At 41.1% G+C, this 17360-nt stretch overlaps 1 protein-coding gene across 1 annotated transcript; it reads left to right on the top strand.

Annotated features, from left to right (window-relative positions):
• Positions 1–5313: 5313 nt before the first annotated feature.
• On the top strand, positions 5314–13751 carry tnfsf11 (TNF superfamily member 11). The gene is made up of 4 exons (XM_008299130.1): positions 5314–5679; positions 7015–7050; positions 9629–9755; positions 11633–13751. Exons 1-4 carry the CDS (start codon positions 5479–5481, stop codon positions 12079–12081), a joined length of 813 nt encoding a protein of 270 aa, XP_008297352.1. The 5' UTR covers positions 5314–5478; the 3' UTR covers positions 12082–13751.
• Positions 13752–17360: the final 3609 nt, after the last annotated feature.

Genomic DNA, 17360 nt, shown 5'->3' with positions numbered 1-17360 from the left:
ATAGATAATGGATGGATGGATGGATGTTTCTGACCCAGCATATTTTGTCATATTTCCAGAGGACCTAGAGTACATCTATAAAAGAAACAAAATGCAGGATAGTTTCTTGTTTGACAAGCACACATGGGTTTCAATTAATCCATCATAGAAAATTCCGTGTTAAAGGAGTCATTGGAAACTCAAGACTGTCATGATACGTATGGTCTTTACAAGTGTATGTACATCCACAGTTTGACAAGCAGCTGGCCAGTGAATGCAAGGCAATATTTACCAAATAAAGAGCCACATATTTCACATCTATTGAAGACTAAACAGAGCTTATAATGGATTTATCTCTAACAGGATATCAGAAACACAACTTAGAACTGAAGTTTCTGTTGCATTGTCTCTGCTGGATGTGCACGAAGGGACTTTTACTGACAACGTGATTGATTATTTTGTGCTAAAACAAAACCCAATATAAATAGATTAAAGTAAATAAATACTTTGCATTTCAGAAAATAAATTAATTGGTTGCTCTTACGCCTGTTAGCTTAAAGCGGCTCTGTGCAAAGATAAGGAAAGCTGCTGAATTAGCTCCTGAACTCACCTTTTAACTAGATTCATCTGGTTTGTTGAAGCTGTTCAGAAACCAAAGATTACAAGTGATGTGTTTTGTACTTTTAAAAAGATGGAGCCATGCTAACTTTTACCATTTGTTTCCAGCTTTTACACTAAGCTAAGCTAAGCTAAGCTAAGCTAACACAACTGCTTCACATGTAGTCTGAGAAAGAAAATGAAACCAGAAAAGATCTCCAAATGAAATCAGGTAGATTTAAGTGCAGTTTTAAAGCAAAGGGACTAAATGACGGCAACTGTGCATCATCATTATCCTGACCATTCATTTGAAGCTGATTAATAATTGTTTTATTTACACCATCAGGCCAACAGAAGTCATAAGATCTTTTGGTTGAAGTTTAAGGAACTTCTTTAGAACAGCTGTGGTTAGAGTGAAGAATTCTGAGAAAATTTATATTTGGTTTTTTCTTGCCTGCAGGAACATTTGGAGCCTGAGTCATGAGCCGCTCTGACGTTAATGAATTAGTTTCTTCACTTGCTGTAATAGTGGAAATCCAGGTGTGGTGTCATCTGCTCCACAAAATAACATGAGCTGTTTTTGCTGCACAGCTGTTTGATGCACTTTTTTTAGGTAAAACTTAGAACTTTATGTGTAATTGAGTAGATTTTTGTTGAATAAAAATCATCTGTAAAGTTGATTTCCATGTTACACAAGTTGTGACTTTTATGTGAGTAATCAGACGACCACTGAAAAAGGAGAACTGGCTGCAGGTCAGTTTTGAATTAAAAAGAACAACCAGTGCTACACAACAGTGCGGTATTGTGATGTTGATTTGGCCTCAGCTTTAACAAGCTCCAGTGAAATGGTGACAATTCAGTCAGTCATATATGTGGTTTTCTCATTTCGCTTTAAGTATCTTCTTCTTTTTTTTTCGTGTCAATTATGGATTTTGAAAATGCTGCATGAAATTTGAGGCTTTTTGAATGCCAATATCTCAGGAACTAAAATTAAAAGCCTGTAATTTTTACTGTTATTTCTCAGCATGTCATTGTTTCAGGATATATTGGACAATATTGGGTGCGTTGAAATATAACAACAAAAATAAATTAAACTTTGAGCACAGATTAACAACAACTACAAAACCATAATGCAGAAGTCAGCTAGTGGTGTTTTCTGAACCATATGTAGCTGCATATCACAATAATAAAAAACAAAGCATGCAGACGACGTTTTATTATCAAATACTTGGTCATAGAAATGAAAAGAAGAAGTAATTGAACTTTCATAAGCAGGTTTGACAAGTTATGCTTTACAAGTTCCTGGAAGATCCCAGGTGATGTAACAGAAATTGTTCTAAGAATTTGACGAGAAGCAATAACCTACTTTGTTTTGCTTTCTCTTTTTCAGTTCTGTCTAAAAAAGGGATCTAACTTTCAAAGTCACCTTGCAGTTAGCATTGTCACAAATGTTGGGCAGCGCTTGAACATTTGCAGATGGCTCCATTTGGATTGATGACAAAATGTATGTCATATGTATTCTTGAAAAGCATGGCCTTTATACTTTCCACATTCACAAATACTATTAGTCACTATGACATAAATTAAGTCAAAATCCACCTTAGAATTGGTGGGAGGAGGATGGAGGCATTGAACCAACAACCCAGCCTCCACAGAATTACATTCCTGTATAACTAAGCTGCAAATATGTTTTGACGGGAATTAAATTTTGCTTTGAAATAAATGTTATTTGTGAGCTGTGATGTGGTGGGAAAGTCAGCTGGTTTCAAAGAGTGACAAAATTCATGCTGGGTGGTAGGAGACGAGAGTGGAAACACAAACCAGCAGCTGGACTTTTACACAGAAGACACAGAAGAGTTCATCATCAGCCTCAAAATTAAGTTTCATTTTCTGTGGTTGTTTACTTTTGGTTTACTTCATTTCTGCTTCACTTTCAAAACTTCTTGGTTCGGTTTACGACAGTATCACACCTTTCTAGACACTTTTACATGTTGGAAGCTTGGTTAAGTTTAGGCAACAACACAGATTATTTGCTGATGGTTAGGAAAAGTATCATGGTTTGGGTTAAAATGTGACTGTTGCACCACATGTTGGAGGCTTCTCCTCCATTTTCTGGGTTACCATGGTGACAGGCCACGCCCCATCTAATGTACGATTGGTCGGCAAAAAAGAAATGACAGTTAAGCATTAAAATAAATGGCAAAGTTGACTGGAAACGTATTAGTGATACGTTATGCACAAACATAGTCTGGTGGTAAATAAGTTTCCCTCAAAACCTAATAGAAAGCAATTTAGTTGTATAGGAATGTAATTTTTTCAATCCTGGGTTGTTTAGTAACAATAATTAGGCGTTCACAGCTGCTCAGTCATACCTACACATGTGGACTGATTCTGATGCTTCTGTTCCTCTATTTAGTGGACGAATAGCTGAACGTCTGTGTGTAAATCATACACTGCATGTAAAAGATGAAGTCTCAAGTTTTGAATTTACAAAGTATCCTGATGCTTTATTTTCCTCTCAACAGAACTAATTTACAAAATAAACACCATGTTATATTGAAGGAGACTTGAAACTAGAGATTAAGTCCGCAAAGACATGCGAAAAATATTTACTGAGGTTGCAAATCAAGTGAGAAGTCGACTCATTTCCTCATAAACTTTAATACAATCAGACTTCTTTTGAAAACCCGCAGAGTCGCCCCCTGCTGGCTGTTAGAGAGAATGCATGTGTCAGACTTCCAGACTTTGAGACGACATTTATCTTTTATATGCAGTCTGTGGTGTAAACGTGCAAAAAGTCTCGTTGGCAAGTTCAGCACCAGCAGTATTTTTTGCACCATTGTACAAAATCACAAACAAATGAGATAATGGAGCAAATTCTGTCCACAGATCAACTGCAAACTGTGTTTCTAAATATTTTCCAAAAGTTTCATGATTAACGACCTAAAACTTTGTTCGCATGTGGAGCAAAGTCCAAAACACATTTCTAACAACAAAAAAAAACAGATATGTTTCAATAATGCTGGGCACATGTGTAAAGGGCCTCAGTCTGACTCAAACCACCTGTGAGTAGATTGTTTTACTTTATTTTACTGCCAAGTCTTATCTCTTCAGTTAATTCTGGCATAATTATTGCTTTTTCAAGGTCAGGATGTTTTGATTTGCAAATTGATTTGAAGGTGTTGTGCAAGGATTTCTGTGGAAGATCAATACCTTCCTGGGATTTCTGGACATCCAAGTTATTCACCGCTCATGATGGTGAAAACAAACCACAGACAGAGGTCATAAAATGCAGGGACTGTAAGGTTTTTGACTCTTAAACTTGTCATCATTGTGCCTAACAGTTGTGAAACAGTAAACTGCACGTCTTTTGACATGCGGGTGGGAAAGATTTAACTTTACAGAGTCCATCATGCGGACGATGGCATCAGCTATGGTGCAGCCTAAACAAAGCTTCACAGTTTGTCATTAAACCTAACTTGATTTTACCTTCCTATATATGCACATGTGTTTTAATATGATTGCAAATGAAAATGGTTTGTATGTTTCTTTTAGTTGTAGAAAATGCTGTCAAATTGCAAAACTCTGAAAGACGTCATGAGAGGGCTGATTTCTCCTCACCAGGTATCACCAGTTACTGTGGATCTGCTGCATTACAAAGAGCTGGAGGCGTGCCAGGGACTTTTTAAATTTCCAATTCCAGAGTACAGAGCATTGTCAATGATTCATGCATGAATAACATTTTTTAACGTATTTATCAAACAGACTGGTTTGATCTTTGATGAGCTTCCTGTTTTAAAAGAAAAACCGCATAAGTTTCATCATAACAGCCTCAGTGTTCCTGCAGAGAATTCCCCCATCGCCCTTTTTAAAAAAAAAAAAAAGTTAATTTAAATTCAATTTGAAAATTCAATCTATTCTTTTATCTGTACTATTATTTTGTGTGTTTTTAAAAAGTGGAATGAACAAATCCCAGTGTGGGTATTGGCCCCATATAAATATAAATATATATATATATCCATCCATCATCTATACACCACTTAATCCTCATTAGGGTCACAGGAGGGCTGGAGTCTATCCCAGCTGACTTAGGGTGAGAGAACCCACCCTGCACGAGGAGAACATGCAAACACACCGGTGTCCTCAGCGGGACGCGAACCGGCGACCTTCCAGCTGCGAGGCGACGGTGCTAACCACCGAGGCCCAAATTAAAATCCATTTAAGATTAAATTATTTGTATTTATTTGGCCTTTTAATGCTAATGAAAGATATTTGCATGTGTAAGATATATTAATATATTATATTTTTATATGTATTTATTTATATTCTAATAAAATGTGTTATTAGAAAACAATTGATATTATTTATGTACCTTTACATTTATCCATACATGTATTTATTATAAAAATAAGTAAATAATTCGTCCACAGTTGCAGGCTTTCATGTTATCTTCCATCAGGCTTGTGAACTCACTCTCTTTCTTGTGCTTGTATCGATATTTTCGTGCGCTTGAACATCTGCAGTAGAAGCTGGAACTTGCTGGAGTCCCTGCTGATGTTTTACAGTGCAGCGAGGCTCCACTGCCGCCGTTGTTTGATTCGCGCTCCTCGGTGTCCCGCCGGCTGTGTGTCACCGGTGGGTGTGGACGCTCAGAGGGGCGGATCTCATGTTAATGCGGCTCCTCTGCGGCCTCTGAAGCCATAAAAATGCTCGCTTTACCTGTCGTGCGCTCAGGTCGATCCGGTTCACGATCCCGCTTCGGTCTTTTCGCTGCTCTCGGAGGCTCCCTGTGATTGGCTGCTCGGCCCACTTTAGCCCACCCACTGCTGACTATAGCCGCTCTGCAGACGGAGCTCCATTGAGTCTGGCCCCGGGCGGAACGGCACACACACGGCGCGCATCATGGCAGCTACGCATAGCGAGTACCGAGGCTACCTGCGGAACACCGTCGACATCGAGGCGGCACAGCACCGCTTCCACCCGGTGCAGAGCTCGGAGCCCACGTACCGGCCGCTGCTATTCGGGACCCTCGCTGTTATGGGATTGCTTCAGGTGGCTTCCAGCGTGGCGATCTTATTACACCTGACGGGTTATCTGCAAGAGGTAGGAAGGCTTCGCTGCTGTGACTCTTGTGTGGTCTGGTTTTGGTGGTTTTGGTCTCCGGCGCGCCGTGCGTCATTCGGCGCTCTGTGCGAACTTTGGTTGCGCGTAAATATTTACCTTCAAACTACTGTCAACAGTTCCAGGCTTGAGGCGAGTTAAGGGAGATTTGCGCAACTTTATAACGCCATAAAATGTCATAAGCTGGCGGCGCTTAGAAGTGAAGCAATCAGTCAAGGGAGAAAAAGCGCAAAAGCCAAGTTGTGCAGTTTTCGTGCGCCAAGCTTTTGTGGCGTCTCTTTGAAGGCGCAGATATAATCTCACGAAGCTCTGGGGGAAACTTTCCGCACAGATTTAGTTATTTCAGAGAGATATCTTCCAGCTCATGTGCAGAGATAACATCTCCGCCGCTGCAGAGACGAATGTCAGCAACACGTCTTGTTTGCAAAGTGACTGCAAAGAGGCTGCAGCTGGTTTTTCATGTTTACATGCCATCCGGGCCGCGGATTTGTGATTCATGTGAGCAGAAGCCGAGCTGGATGGATGTTGTGCTCAGATGTTATCAGGCTGCTTTCTGTCTCTCATCATTCACATGGTGTTTGCCATGTTTGCAGAGCTGCGATGTGTGTAAAATAACATTTACATTGTGCCAGGATTTGTTGTTTTTCACTTGAATAATTGTCGCGTTTGAACGAGCCAAGAGTTGCAGACCGCATGTCCGCTCCGTCCGGGTTCACCTGGGGAGCATCTCTGTCTCTGTTCCAGCCTCTCTGTCTCTTCTCTCTGTTTGTGTGTTTAAATTTCTTTGGCTTGTCTTTGGCATAAACACGCTGCAGTGTGGTAGTAGCTATAGTTATGTAGTGGACGTGGGCCAGAGGGGAAAATGAAAACACAGGGAGGGAAGGAGGAAGGGAGAGAGGGGGTGAAGAGGAGCAGAGATTTCATTCTTTAATCACGTTTGTGTGTTAATAAGCAGGAGTAGTGATTCCTGGAATACACAGCAGCCGCTCACAGCTTTGATTTTCCTGATCCTGACATGGATGCATCTGGTTGCACTCTGAGCGTGAGTCAGCACAGTTTGAAAGTTTTGTTGGCGGCGGGCCACCGTCTGCCCTCCAACACCTGTAGGACTTCCTGGAGATGCAGATGGAAGAGCTGGACTCTGCTCAGCAGGATGCAGGAATGTGCTGAAGAAGCTGCTCTGAAGTGTGTTTTTCAATGCACATGTAAAGATTCTCAGAGCTGCAGCTTCACTTTGCTCCGTTCGTGCTGGAATGTACAGAAATAAGCTCCCACACTGAGAACCATTCTCTAACCTCCTTCTGTTACTGTCTGCAGGTAGACTTGTCCACGGCTCCACATCGGCCCATAGAGGTGAGTCCAAACCCCTGCTACAGACCCTCCCACTGGGCCACAGCCCACTCAGATGTATTTAACACCTCCGGCTGCAACATTACACACATGCACGACTTCTGCTTTTGAGTGATTTGTCTCTGATTGGTGCTAACAAGGAAAGAGCCCAAACTAATGCCTCCAGCTGTAATCTGCTTTAGAAAGGGTTTTGAAGCAAACCAGGTATTTCCTCCTGTCACTGACAAACAAGGGGGGAAAGTCCAGTGCCTCTGCTGGCTTCATGTTCCGAATCAAAAGCAGCACAAAAAAAAAAAAAACTAAATAAGATAATCATCTGCAATTTTGCACTGACAGGAGTTCAGATTTTCCCACGGGTGTGTTTTCAGCTTCTGTACAGCAAGCACAAAAAGCCAGGGTGGTCAGAGAGGCTGCAGAGAGGTCAGACCGCTGCAGGGAAAACACCTCTCCGCCTTTGATATCAGTCAAACAGCCTTTTTCCACAAGTTTGATTAATCTCGCGCAAGAGATGGAGTTTACAGCATGGAGCTCCTGGTGAGTCACTCTCTGGCGTCAGTGGTCTCTCCACTGATCAGTAGCAGCATGAGGGAGTTATAAAGTAGGGATTCTTAATTGTTGAAGTCATATTTTTTGTCTAATCCCCCTGTTGGAAGTCGCCGCCCGTCTTTTGGCTCAGGCTCTGCTGAGCAAAAGCAAGGAAAAAAAAAAAAACCCATCCAGGAAGTAAAACAAGATGGAATAAAAGCGCTGCTCTGCTCCTGCAGTGTTTGGTTTCCCATAATGCTCTTTGAAATTATGTATTTGTGTTTGCCGCGGGTCTCCCTGGTGGAGCGCTTACACAAACCACCCAGCCAGCGACGGACTGAGGAGCCCATTGTGCCGGTTTGCTCTCGGCTGTTTCCCACAGAGCGCAGCGAGGCATGCTGGGAGCTTTATGAGGTGTCGGCGTCCACTTAGCTGCTGGGATTCGGCCTCAGTTGACAGCTGCCAGATTGACATGTCGCCTCCTTTGATGCGACGGGGATGGGCAGGTCGCTGGGCTCAGCCTGCGGTCTGTCTGATCTCGGAACCCAGAATCTCCAGGATCTGAATGTTTAGAATCTGTGGACGAAACACAAAGAGACGCTCTGCTGCCGCTTTGGTGGCCGGTTTCTCCGAGTGAGAGCACTTTTGTTCCAGTGCAGCGTCTCAGAAACCACTCATCAACATAATAGACATGTTGAATGATGTATGTGGTGTGTAGTTAAAGGGCTGAGCTGCAGCCTGCATGCACTGTGGGATCGCAGGGCCCGGCGTTTCACATTTTGAAGGCTTCGCGCTGCAGCAGAGTTTGTCGCACTTCAACTCCAGATCACACTGCAGATTAGGAAGCTGCCAAGCTGCTGCTACTTAGTCTAAATGATCTCTTCTGTCTGGTTGCGGAGGTATGACGCGGTCTCGCCACAAATCAAGATAGATCCCACAACTCGGAGCCAACTGGGAGTTCGCAATTACTTTGTAGCCTTGGCAAGACATTGTTTACCCCTGTCTCCATTCAAGACACTGCCTTATAAACATGTTTGTGAAGCAAATTGTTTTCGGAGGACCGACGCTGGCTAATCTTAGATTGACATCCGCGCAAATGAGTCTGGACTTGGCTTGTGGATAGGAGTAATATTAGCACAGTGCAGGTGCAGTGTTGCAAAACCATGCTAACGGCGTTGGCGGGCTTGGCTCTGGAGATGAGTTTATTTGGAATGTGCAGCGCTTTGTTTGTGTGTGGGTTTGAAATTTCTCGCCATTTCAACACTTTCCCTTTTTTGTTTTGTTTTGTTTTTTGACGTCGGCTCAATGTCGGGGCGAGATGATACCGCCAGGAGATTATTGGATCATAAGAAAATACTCAAGAAAAGAAACATAAAACAAGTTGAAACACCTTTGGAATATAATAACCGTTGAGTCTAAACAAACTAACTGAATAAATGTGCACTTTAAAAACGATTCAGTGGGTAAAAATGCAACTTTCCTTCGCCCTTTTGTCAGCGCAACCATGTAGGTCGAAAACAACACACCTGATGTTTTCATCTCATGCCAGATGTGTAGGAGAGTTGGCAGCTGCCATGTGCTGACTGTTTACTCGCTTGGAAACCATGTTTTCCTTGAGTGTATATGCTGGGTCTTGCCTGAGGACAGCCCGGCTCAGACTGAGCGTGCGTGGCGGCGTCACCGGCCTTGAATAGAACCAGCACTCGGATTCTGAACGCGGTCCAGATGCTATTTGTGCCAAATCCATGAGAAGCACAATCTTTCTGAAAGGTTACACTCATCATGAAGCCACGGCTGGAAGAAGAAGCTAGCAGGCTGGCCAAAGAGGATGCAGAATACAATACGTACAGACAGTCAAGCCTGCAGATAAAGACACACTTATTCAAAGAGACAGCAGGACAGATCTGCTGGAAATGATGTCAAAAATTGTGTAGATGTGTGTCTTTGAGTCTTTACCGACGTCTTGCATTCTAACAAGAGACACAAGGGGTATTTTTGCGACCTTTCGTCTGTCAGTCAGTGTTGTGTTAAATGAGCTCTTCCTTTTTTGCTGCAGGAGGTGCAGACAGAGCCGGTGCTCAACGCCCTGAGAGACACCAGGAAAAACAGACGGTGCAAATCTCCGAGAGAAAGCCTGCCAGCAGCCCATCTACTGATCAGTCGGCAACACGAGGACTCCAAGAGTGAGTCCAGTTGATTTAACGTCCTATTGTTATTGCACTGGGGCTGAACGGTATGCACAAAAAAATAAATCATATTGACATTGACAGATATTGCGATACGAGTCCTGATTTCAGTGGGAATGCTGCTGTAATGTAACGTTCCCATACATCTTGACAATCTGTTGCGCCACAATACTTTGTTTAAAATGGTATTTTGCAACACGTTTTACCGTTATCAGATAATTGCAGTAGCTGAATATTGCACTTTCCCACGTTTAGATCATATTTCTGTTAATTGTTGAGTCCTGTGTTGCACCACAAACGCGTCTCATTCTGGTTGCAGCATCTTTTCCGTGTAGTGTTGTGTTAGCTTGTTCATAATAACAATGTGCTAGGTGGAGATTTAGTCATTAAATAATGTCAAAGGTAAATGTATCTAGTAAACTTTAGTGGAACGTATTAGCAGCTAGGTTTAATACATCAGTTTCCCCCCTGAAAGCACAGTTTTGGAAGTTATCCTTACAGCAACTTGGCATTCTCACTCTTAGCATGTTTTTATTGTAAATGTTGCTAAGTAAAAGCTTGCACAGCTCTTAAAACACAAATTTGTTCTTATATTCAATAACTGCAAATTGTGTCGCTAACAGAACCAACTGATAAAGCTAATGTTAGCTTGCTAATGTATTGGCAAGCTTATCTGTTAACTTGCTAATATATCAGCAAGCTAGCTGGTAAAGAATAAAACGTTAGGATAGTAATGATGGAACAGTCATATTTGGTCAAAGTGGTGTTTAATAATGATTTGTGCAGATCTTTATGAAATAATGCAATATACTTCAAATTACACAGCAGTGGCTAATGAAGTTCAGCTAAATGACCAAACAGCTTTGGCTATTAGCGCTGTTCGTTACTTTACAGTCATTTTAAACTGTGAACTGAACCAACTGACAACGCTAACATTAGCTTCCTTATATACGATTCAAAAAGATTTACTCCCACTCGTCTAAACTGTGAGCGTGGCTAACTGAGCATTAGCTTGCTAATGTATTTATAAAAGAGTTGTATAAAAAGATTTAAAATTGTATTTCAATTTAACAGTGCTAGATACCATAAATCAATGGCCATAGATGATTAGCTCAATTAGCATATAATGTCACATGGGGCCGTACAGTCTGATGTTTTCTTGCTTGTTCTAAACACATTAGATAAATGTAGGTTTTTGCCCTCTTTTGCCCCCCCAAAGGGTTGTTTGTTTTAGTTGTATAACTAAACTTTAACTGGCAAAAACCATAAAATTCAAAAAAAGAAATGTTAAAATTGTAAATTTGTAAAGCAAATATATATATATGACTGTCCAGATAGTTATTTTTATAATTTTGTATCAGATGAAAGGACTTTCAGTGATTTAAATTTTTTTTTTTTTAAATTACAATATAATTACATGCACAAAAATAATCACACTGGACTGAGTTGGATAATAAACCCAAACATGTCAGGATCAACTTACAGCACCAGGACCAACATAAAGAGACTTTGAAAACTGCCTAAAGTCAGACATTCATGGAACCACACTACGTAAATACTTTAGAATGAAAAATGGATGACATGTCTATAAATAATGCGCTACAGCAGGGCTAGTTAAAAGAATACATTTAAGAATATACTAGAATGTACTTGAGGAAAGACTGCTAGTCATAAAAACAAAAACAAGCACAACGATGCAAGGAAACCTTCATCCAGCCTTTCACAGGTTTTCATTTTAGTTAAATCCTGTTTTACAGTGCGAAAGTCTCCTTGCAAAGACATTTCTTAAGTTTTAATGCTGCAAACTGATTCAGCGAACAAAGATATTTGATGAATAAATTAACCCAAACCTTCTATGTTTTGCTGCCTTCCAGGGGTCGACCCGTACCCGAAGGCCGTCACCATCGACTGGGATGAGGAGCAGGGATACCGCAACAGGATGGATTACCAGAAGGGCAAACTGCTGGTGATGGAGGCCGGTTTCTACTACGTTTATACCAACATCTGCTTCCGCTTCTACAACCTTTCCAAACCGGACGACAGAAGTCAGGTCGGGCTCATCGCGGAGCTCGTTCGCAACGCCCAGCTCATCCAGTATGTCTACCGCGACAGCATCAAACAGACCAGCAAGGCCCAGCTGCTGATGAAGACGGGCAGCACCGTGCGCTGGCACAACACCACCTACAGCATGTACTGCTCCCAGCAGGGCCGAGGGGTCCGGCTGGACAAAGGGGACGCCTTGTTCGTCAACGTGTCCAACTCCTGGATGCTGGACCGAGAGGGAGAAGGGACGTATTTTGGTGCCATAAAGTTGGGTAACTGAAACCTAAACACGTGGGGAGCGGACATGCTACTGAACATTTGATATGCCAAAGAACCACTGTTAGTGATTTATAATATTGATTTTGTCCAAAAAAAGTGTTTTGTTTTTTTTATAATTGTACATGCGTGTTTCGTTTCATTTTGTTGCTCTTCACCAGTAAGCCTTTCATGACAATGGAAAAAGGTAACCACCTTTTAAAAAAACTTGTCTTTCCACTTTCCACTTTTTCCCTGAAAATAGACACATCCAAAATAGCACTGGAGTTTTATTGGACTTTGTTTTTTTTTCTCTTTTAAGTATTGTGGTTTCAATTGGGAAATTTCAGTACGTTTCAGTTCAGATTACAACATTGAGACTTAAGAATTGACATGTGTTTATGCACTAATTAAACAAGCCGCAAGGGAGCAACTAAGGAAGTAAGATTGTTGGCAGGAAGCACAGCGAAAAAGGATTTATCAGTGCAGATTGTTGGGAAGAATGTCCAAAAAAAGCGTTGTAGAACGATGGAGCATCTGCTTGTACTTAGCAGATTAACACAGGATAAAAATAACAAGCCTCTAGGCCTGTGTCTGACCCACAGCGGCAAATCCATAAATGTTTTCCTGAAAGTTTCTGGAAGTGTGAACACGGCAGGCGATGGGGCGTTTCCACGGTAACGGCATCAGCGACATCATTTGATTGATTTCAAAATCTTCCGAGGCACCTTTGAAACTTATGGCAAAGATTGACTTTGACGCTGACGTTGTTGCGTGTTTGCTCCAAAAACTCATTTGTTATCCAGTTTTCTGTCTTAAGCAGCCTGCTTCGTTGCCGGCGATTACACGACAACGTCATTTAAACTAAGGACGAAATGACATCTGTTAGTTTTTGTTTATGACGATCAACAAGTGATGCAGATAGCTGGACTGTCTGAATGACATGAATTGTCTTTTTTTTTTTTAAACTAGAGGAACCAAGTTGAGTTTGGTTCATCTTTAACTTAAATTTTTGTTTTTTCATTTGGCTCTTCAGTGAGGTAAATGGGAATATGCACTAAATATTTATTTATTAGCTCTAGAAGTACAGAGACAGGTCATTGTTACAGTGACCTTTCGGCTGTAAAAAAAAACCATTTATATTTTATGTCTGTACGACATTCATTATGCAGCACTTAGAGGAAATAGTAGACACGCTTTTTTGTTATTAAAACACAAGGGCTTCATTTCAAATTCTATATTTATGTATCTTGATTTTCTTCTTCTACAAAATTGTAGCATACCTGTAAGATCTTCATCTGATTTCACCTGATAGATTTTTTTCCGTTCTGTGTTTTTTTAATTTATGTTTGTGTATGTTTTAATAAAAAAAAAACTACTTTTGTAACAGTGTTTCTTGTGTGCACTGTGGAACAAACAAACAAAAAAACAACTAATTTTTCAGCAGCTGGGGCAAAATAAAATTAAATATTTAATAATAATCCTGAGAGAATAATCCTGTTTTTAAAAAAGCAGTCATTTTTCTTAATAAAATAGGTTTCTAATTTTACATGAGAATGTGTATTTTCTGGCATTAACAACAATGAAATTACCGATAATCTAAATATGTGATTGCATTTTCTTAGATTACTTGTCCTTATGGATATTATACTGTTGGAAACATGTTTATTCAACTTTAAAAAAAACAAAAACAAACCTGATTTAACAAACTAACATAAAGTTACAGAACAAAAAAGTTATTTGTCAGTAATTCTAATTTTAGAAATATATACAGTAATAATACAGTAATAAACTTGCTACTAAGAAAATGAATATTTAAATACATTTGCAAATGTATTTTACCAGTAAGTTAAGTTAAAACAAAATACATCTTGAAAAATAAAAATTCTGTAAGATTTTCAGTTACATGTTATTTCAGTTATTATTGTAAATTCTGCTAGTTTTTGTAATTTTATTGATATTTTCTAGTATTTCAATATTCTGTACAGTAAAATTCCAGATGTTTTTTTTTTTTTACAGTGTAGGCGTGCACTCTGATGACTGATCTATTTTTGTAGTTTGATATTTTTATGTATTTCAAAAATACAGAAACATCTGTGTAATAAAAAGGAAAAAATGTCATAAAATTAGAGATTGTAGATTTGATTTAATTTTATTTTTTTTTTACAGTGTATTTAGATTACCTGATTCAGGCTGCTGCTGTTGTTTGCAGTGACTCAGCTTCAGCAGGATTACCTCGCAGCCGCCTCGCTCTGTAACCCGATGAACAGGCCACCCTGACTGTAATATTATTGTGATGTGCAATTTGATCATCTCCACCATCTCCACCATTATGGCCAAAGAGTGAAGTCACGCTGTTCCTTTACCCCACTGCAACCCGGTCAGAGCAGCCCACCAGCTCATTACAGACATAGGTTGTATAGAGAAGCCGCCCACTGCTTGCTGCAGCCTGTTAACTCGCAGCAGACATTTGGACCACGGCACACAGCGACCTGCAGGATAAACAAGAAACAGACTGCACGGGATGATGTGGAGTAACGATGAGAATTTCATTACTTCACTGTAATGTGTGTGAGGCGTTTTGATCATTGTGGCGATGGGTCTCCCATGAAGCCCGACGGCATGTGCGAGAAAGAGAGAGAGAGAGAGAGAGAGAGAGAGAGAGAGAGACTTTTTTAATGTTGGACCCGAAGCCAAACAATTCCTCTATTGTCTGTTCTTGGGCGTTCACCAGCATATGGCCAGAGAATGGCTGGGGTTCACACGTTTGTGCTGTGCGCTGGGACCTCACACGACTTTCAGCTCATTGTTCAAACATTACAGAGAATGAAATAAAATCTGGGGGTTGAGGAGAAATACTTGGCAGAGGTGCACGAGGAGCTGATTGGTGATTTTCTGAAGTGTACGGCACCGACTGATCTGACTGCAGGAGTGTAATTTTAACTTGGCTTTAACTGAAAAGAATATTACAGCATACAACACTTAAATGTCAAATCGTTCTGAATTGTACCACCTGCCAGTAATTTAAGTTCCAACTGTACAGATCTGATCTTGTAAAATTAAAAACTAACAGTTTAGTTGTATTATATTGAATATACAGGCCCCACAGGAGGAACTCAACACAAGTCAGCACACACTTCATTTACTAGGATACTGAAGATATTGTGCTATTATTCTAAGATTTATTTTTCAGAGACTCGTTGCTGGAGGGTTTCTATGACTCTACCTTTCTTTCTAAAATACCCCAGAGGTGTTGTATTTGATTCAAGTCAGGCTGCATGATTGCCCTGGTCCTAGTTTTCACCTGTGTGATTTTGGTACATCCGCACCACCTTCTGTACTCATGTAGTCCCATGTCATTAAACTCCCACTGCTGTGCTACACTGTCAGGACTATGTATATATCCACTGACATCCATGGTGACATCTCACCATCACCTTCTGCACTCATGCAGCCTCATATCGTCATGCTCCCACCTCTGTGTTTCACTAGGACGGGCCTCAACATGCTGTACTCAGTGAGCCCAACAAATTCATCTCGATGTGTGCCCAATGTTCATCAGGCTTCTTTTTATGTTCTATAGCAAAGTTTAATGTTGTAGTTTTGTGCCAAAGTGGAAGCAAGGCTGTTGGTCATGGACACCGTCTGTAGAGGTTGGTGTTATGAAATGTCTTCACACTGTCTGAGCTGTCACAGAAGCTCTATTTCCCATTGATGACCCCTGTGCCAAGCTTGTAGCACTCACTTGTCTATTTTTCCAAAGTTGATTGTGAAAGCAGTCCACTGTCTGTGGCATATTCTTAGGAGGACGACCACTGGAGCCCTGATTAGTGCGACAATGGCTCCTTCTGTACCTCCTGATTACTGCTGTGGCTGTTCACTGAAGTTTCACAATCAGACTATCCAGCTCCTCTGGCAATTCCTTTCCATGTGGAGCCATGATGTAGACATGCAGATAGACACAGCTCATAGGTCCAAAACTGAGGAGGTTCTGCTGTTTACAGGTGATTTTAGAAACATGTTCATGCAGTTAGGCTGATTGGAAATCACAGGGGGACTCAGTTTAGCTTCAGTGATCACAGGTGTCCTCACTTTTGGGGCCTGTATTGTCAATATAGTCTCTGTAAAGTGTTTGTTTTTGATTGTTTATAGAAGGAAATACTCAACTGTTCAACTTAAGTAATGCAGTTATTGAGATGTGATTCAGTTTTGAATCATTTGGTATTTAGAAGATGTTGCTCAGGGCTTCACTCACTCATGTTGTGCATTATACGTGTTGAGGTCTTGGGATGATGTTTTGCAGAGAACAATTTTATGCAAATAAACTCAGAGTTTTGCAACAACAAAACAGTTCAGCTGTGGTGTCCATAGGGCCACTCTGCTGCAGATTTAAATAGCTGAAGCCATAAGTGTAAACAATGGACTTCCGTTAGCGTGCCACGCTTTTGAAGTGACTCGATTTCTCAATTCCTGGCGCTCAACTGAAACCATTAAAATGTGTTGTGTCAGTAAACATTATGGAAAGCTTGGCGTCCACTGGACCCCCACCCTGAACACACACACACACACAATATATATATACTCACTTCAGCACACACACACACACACACACACACACACACAGACAAAGAAATCTTGCTCGCAGCGGTTCATAAAATAGGTCCATTTGGCTCAAGTAGAGAACTTACCGGCTTATTTTATTACCCACATATGTAAAAACACACGGGGCCACGGCAATGAAAAGCAATGACCCAATCCATGTCAAGGCTGCTATGGAATTTAACTCACACTACGCGGCTTAAACCGGACTGCTGACTCGTGTTTTCGCTCCTGCCTACAGATCTTCCATGACTCCAGTGGAACATGCAGCATGCAGGACTTTATTCTTCTCTGGTTTTATGATGCTGCATCCCCATCAGACATTATTTCAGACTCCTCTCCCCGCGGCGGCTCGCTGCAGAGGTGGAGCTGTTGATTCAGAAAAACAAAATCGTGTGCTGGAAAATATATCAGGGTGTTTTCCCCCAATAAGCAGCACCAGAGGCATCGGTGTAGAAGTTAATGCCATTAGCTAACTATGGGTGCTTAGCTTTATGAGTCTTTGTGGTTTGGAGGAAATGGAGCTCTGAGGAGAAGTCAGTTTTACCGAGCAGCTGGAGGGCTTTGTTCTTGCGCAGGTTTGCTCAGCGTTTCGCACGCTTACACACATTTAAATATCCACGCAGTTGCACTATCAATGTATAACTCTGTGCAATCACACACACACACATACAACCACGCACACACTCCTCCGCTGAGTCAGCA

Source organism: Stegastes partitus, unplaced genomic scaffold (assembly GCF_000690725.1).
Source record: "Stegastes partitus isolate 25-593 unplaced genomic scaffold, Stegastes_partitus-1.0.2 Scaffold1382, whole genome shotgun sequence".
NCBI classification, from domain to species: domain Eukaryota; kingdom Metazoa; phylum Chordata; class Actinopteri; family Pomacentridae; genus Stegastes; species Stegastes partitus.
This window is presented reverse-complemented; position numbering and strand designations above follow the sequence as displayed.

Bases quoted from the DNA above. Each gene is read 5' to 3' on its own strand.
- tnfsf11 (XM_008299130.1), top strand. From the start codon at position 5,479: ATGGCAGCTACGCATAGCGAGTACCGAGGCTACCTGCGGAACACCGTC. The intron at 7,051-9,628 runs GTGAGTCCAAAC...TTTTTGCTGCAG, and splicing joins CTCCACATCGGCCCATAGAG to GAGGTGCAGACAGAGCCGGT. The intron at 9,756-11,632 runs GTGAGTCCAGTT...GCTGCCTTCCAG, and splicing joins GCAACACGAGGACTCCAAGA to GGGTCGACCCGTACCCGAAG.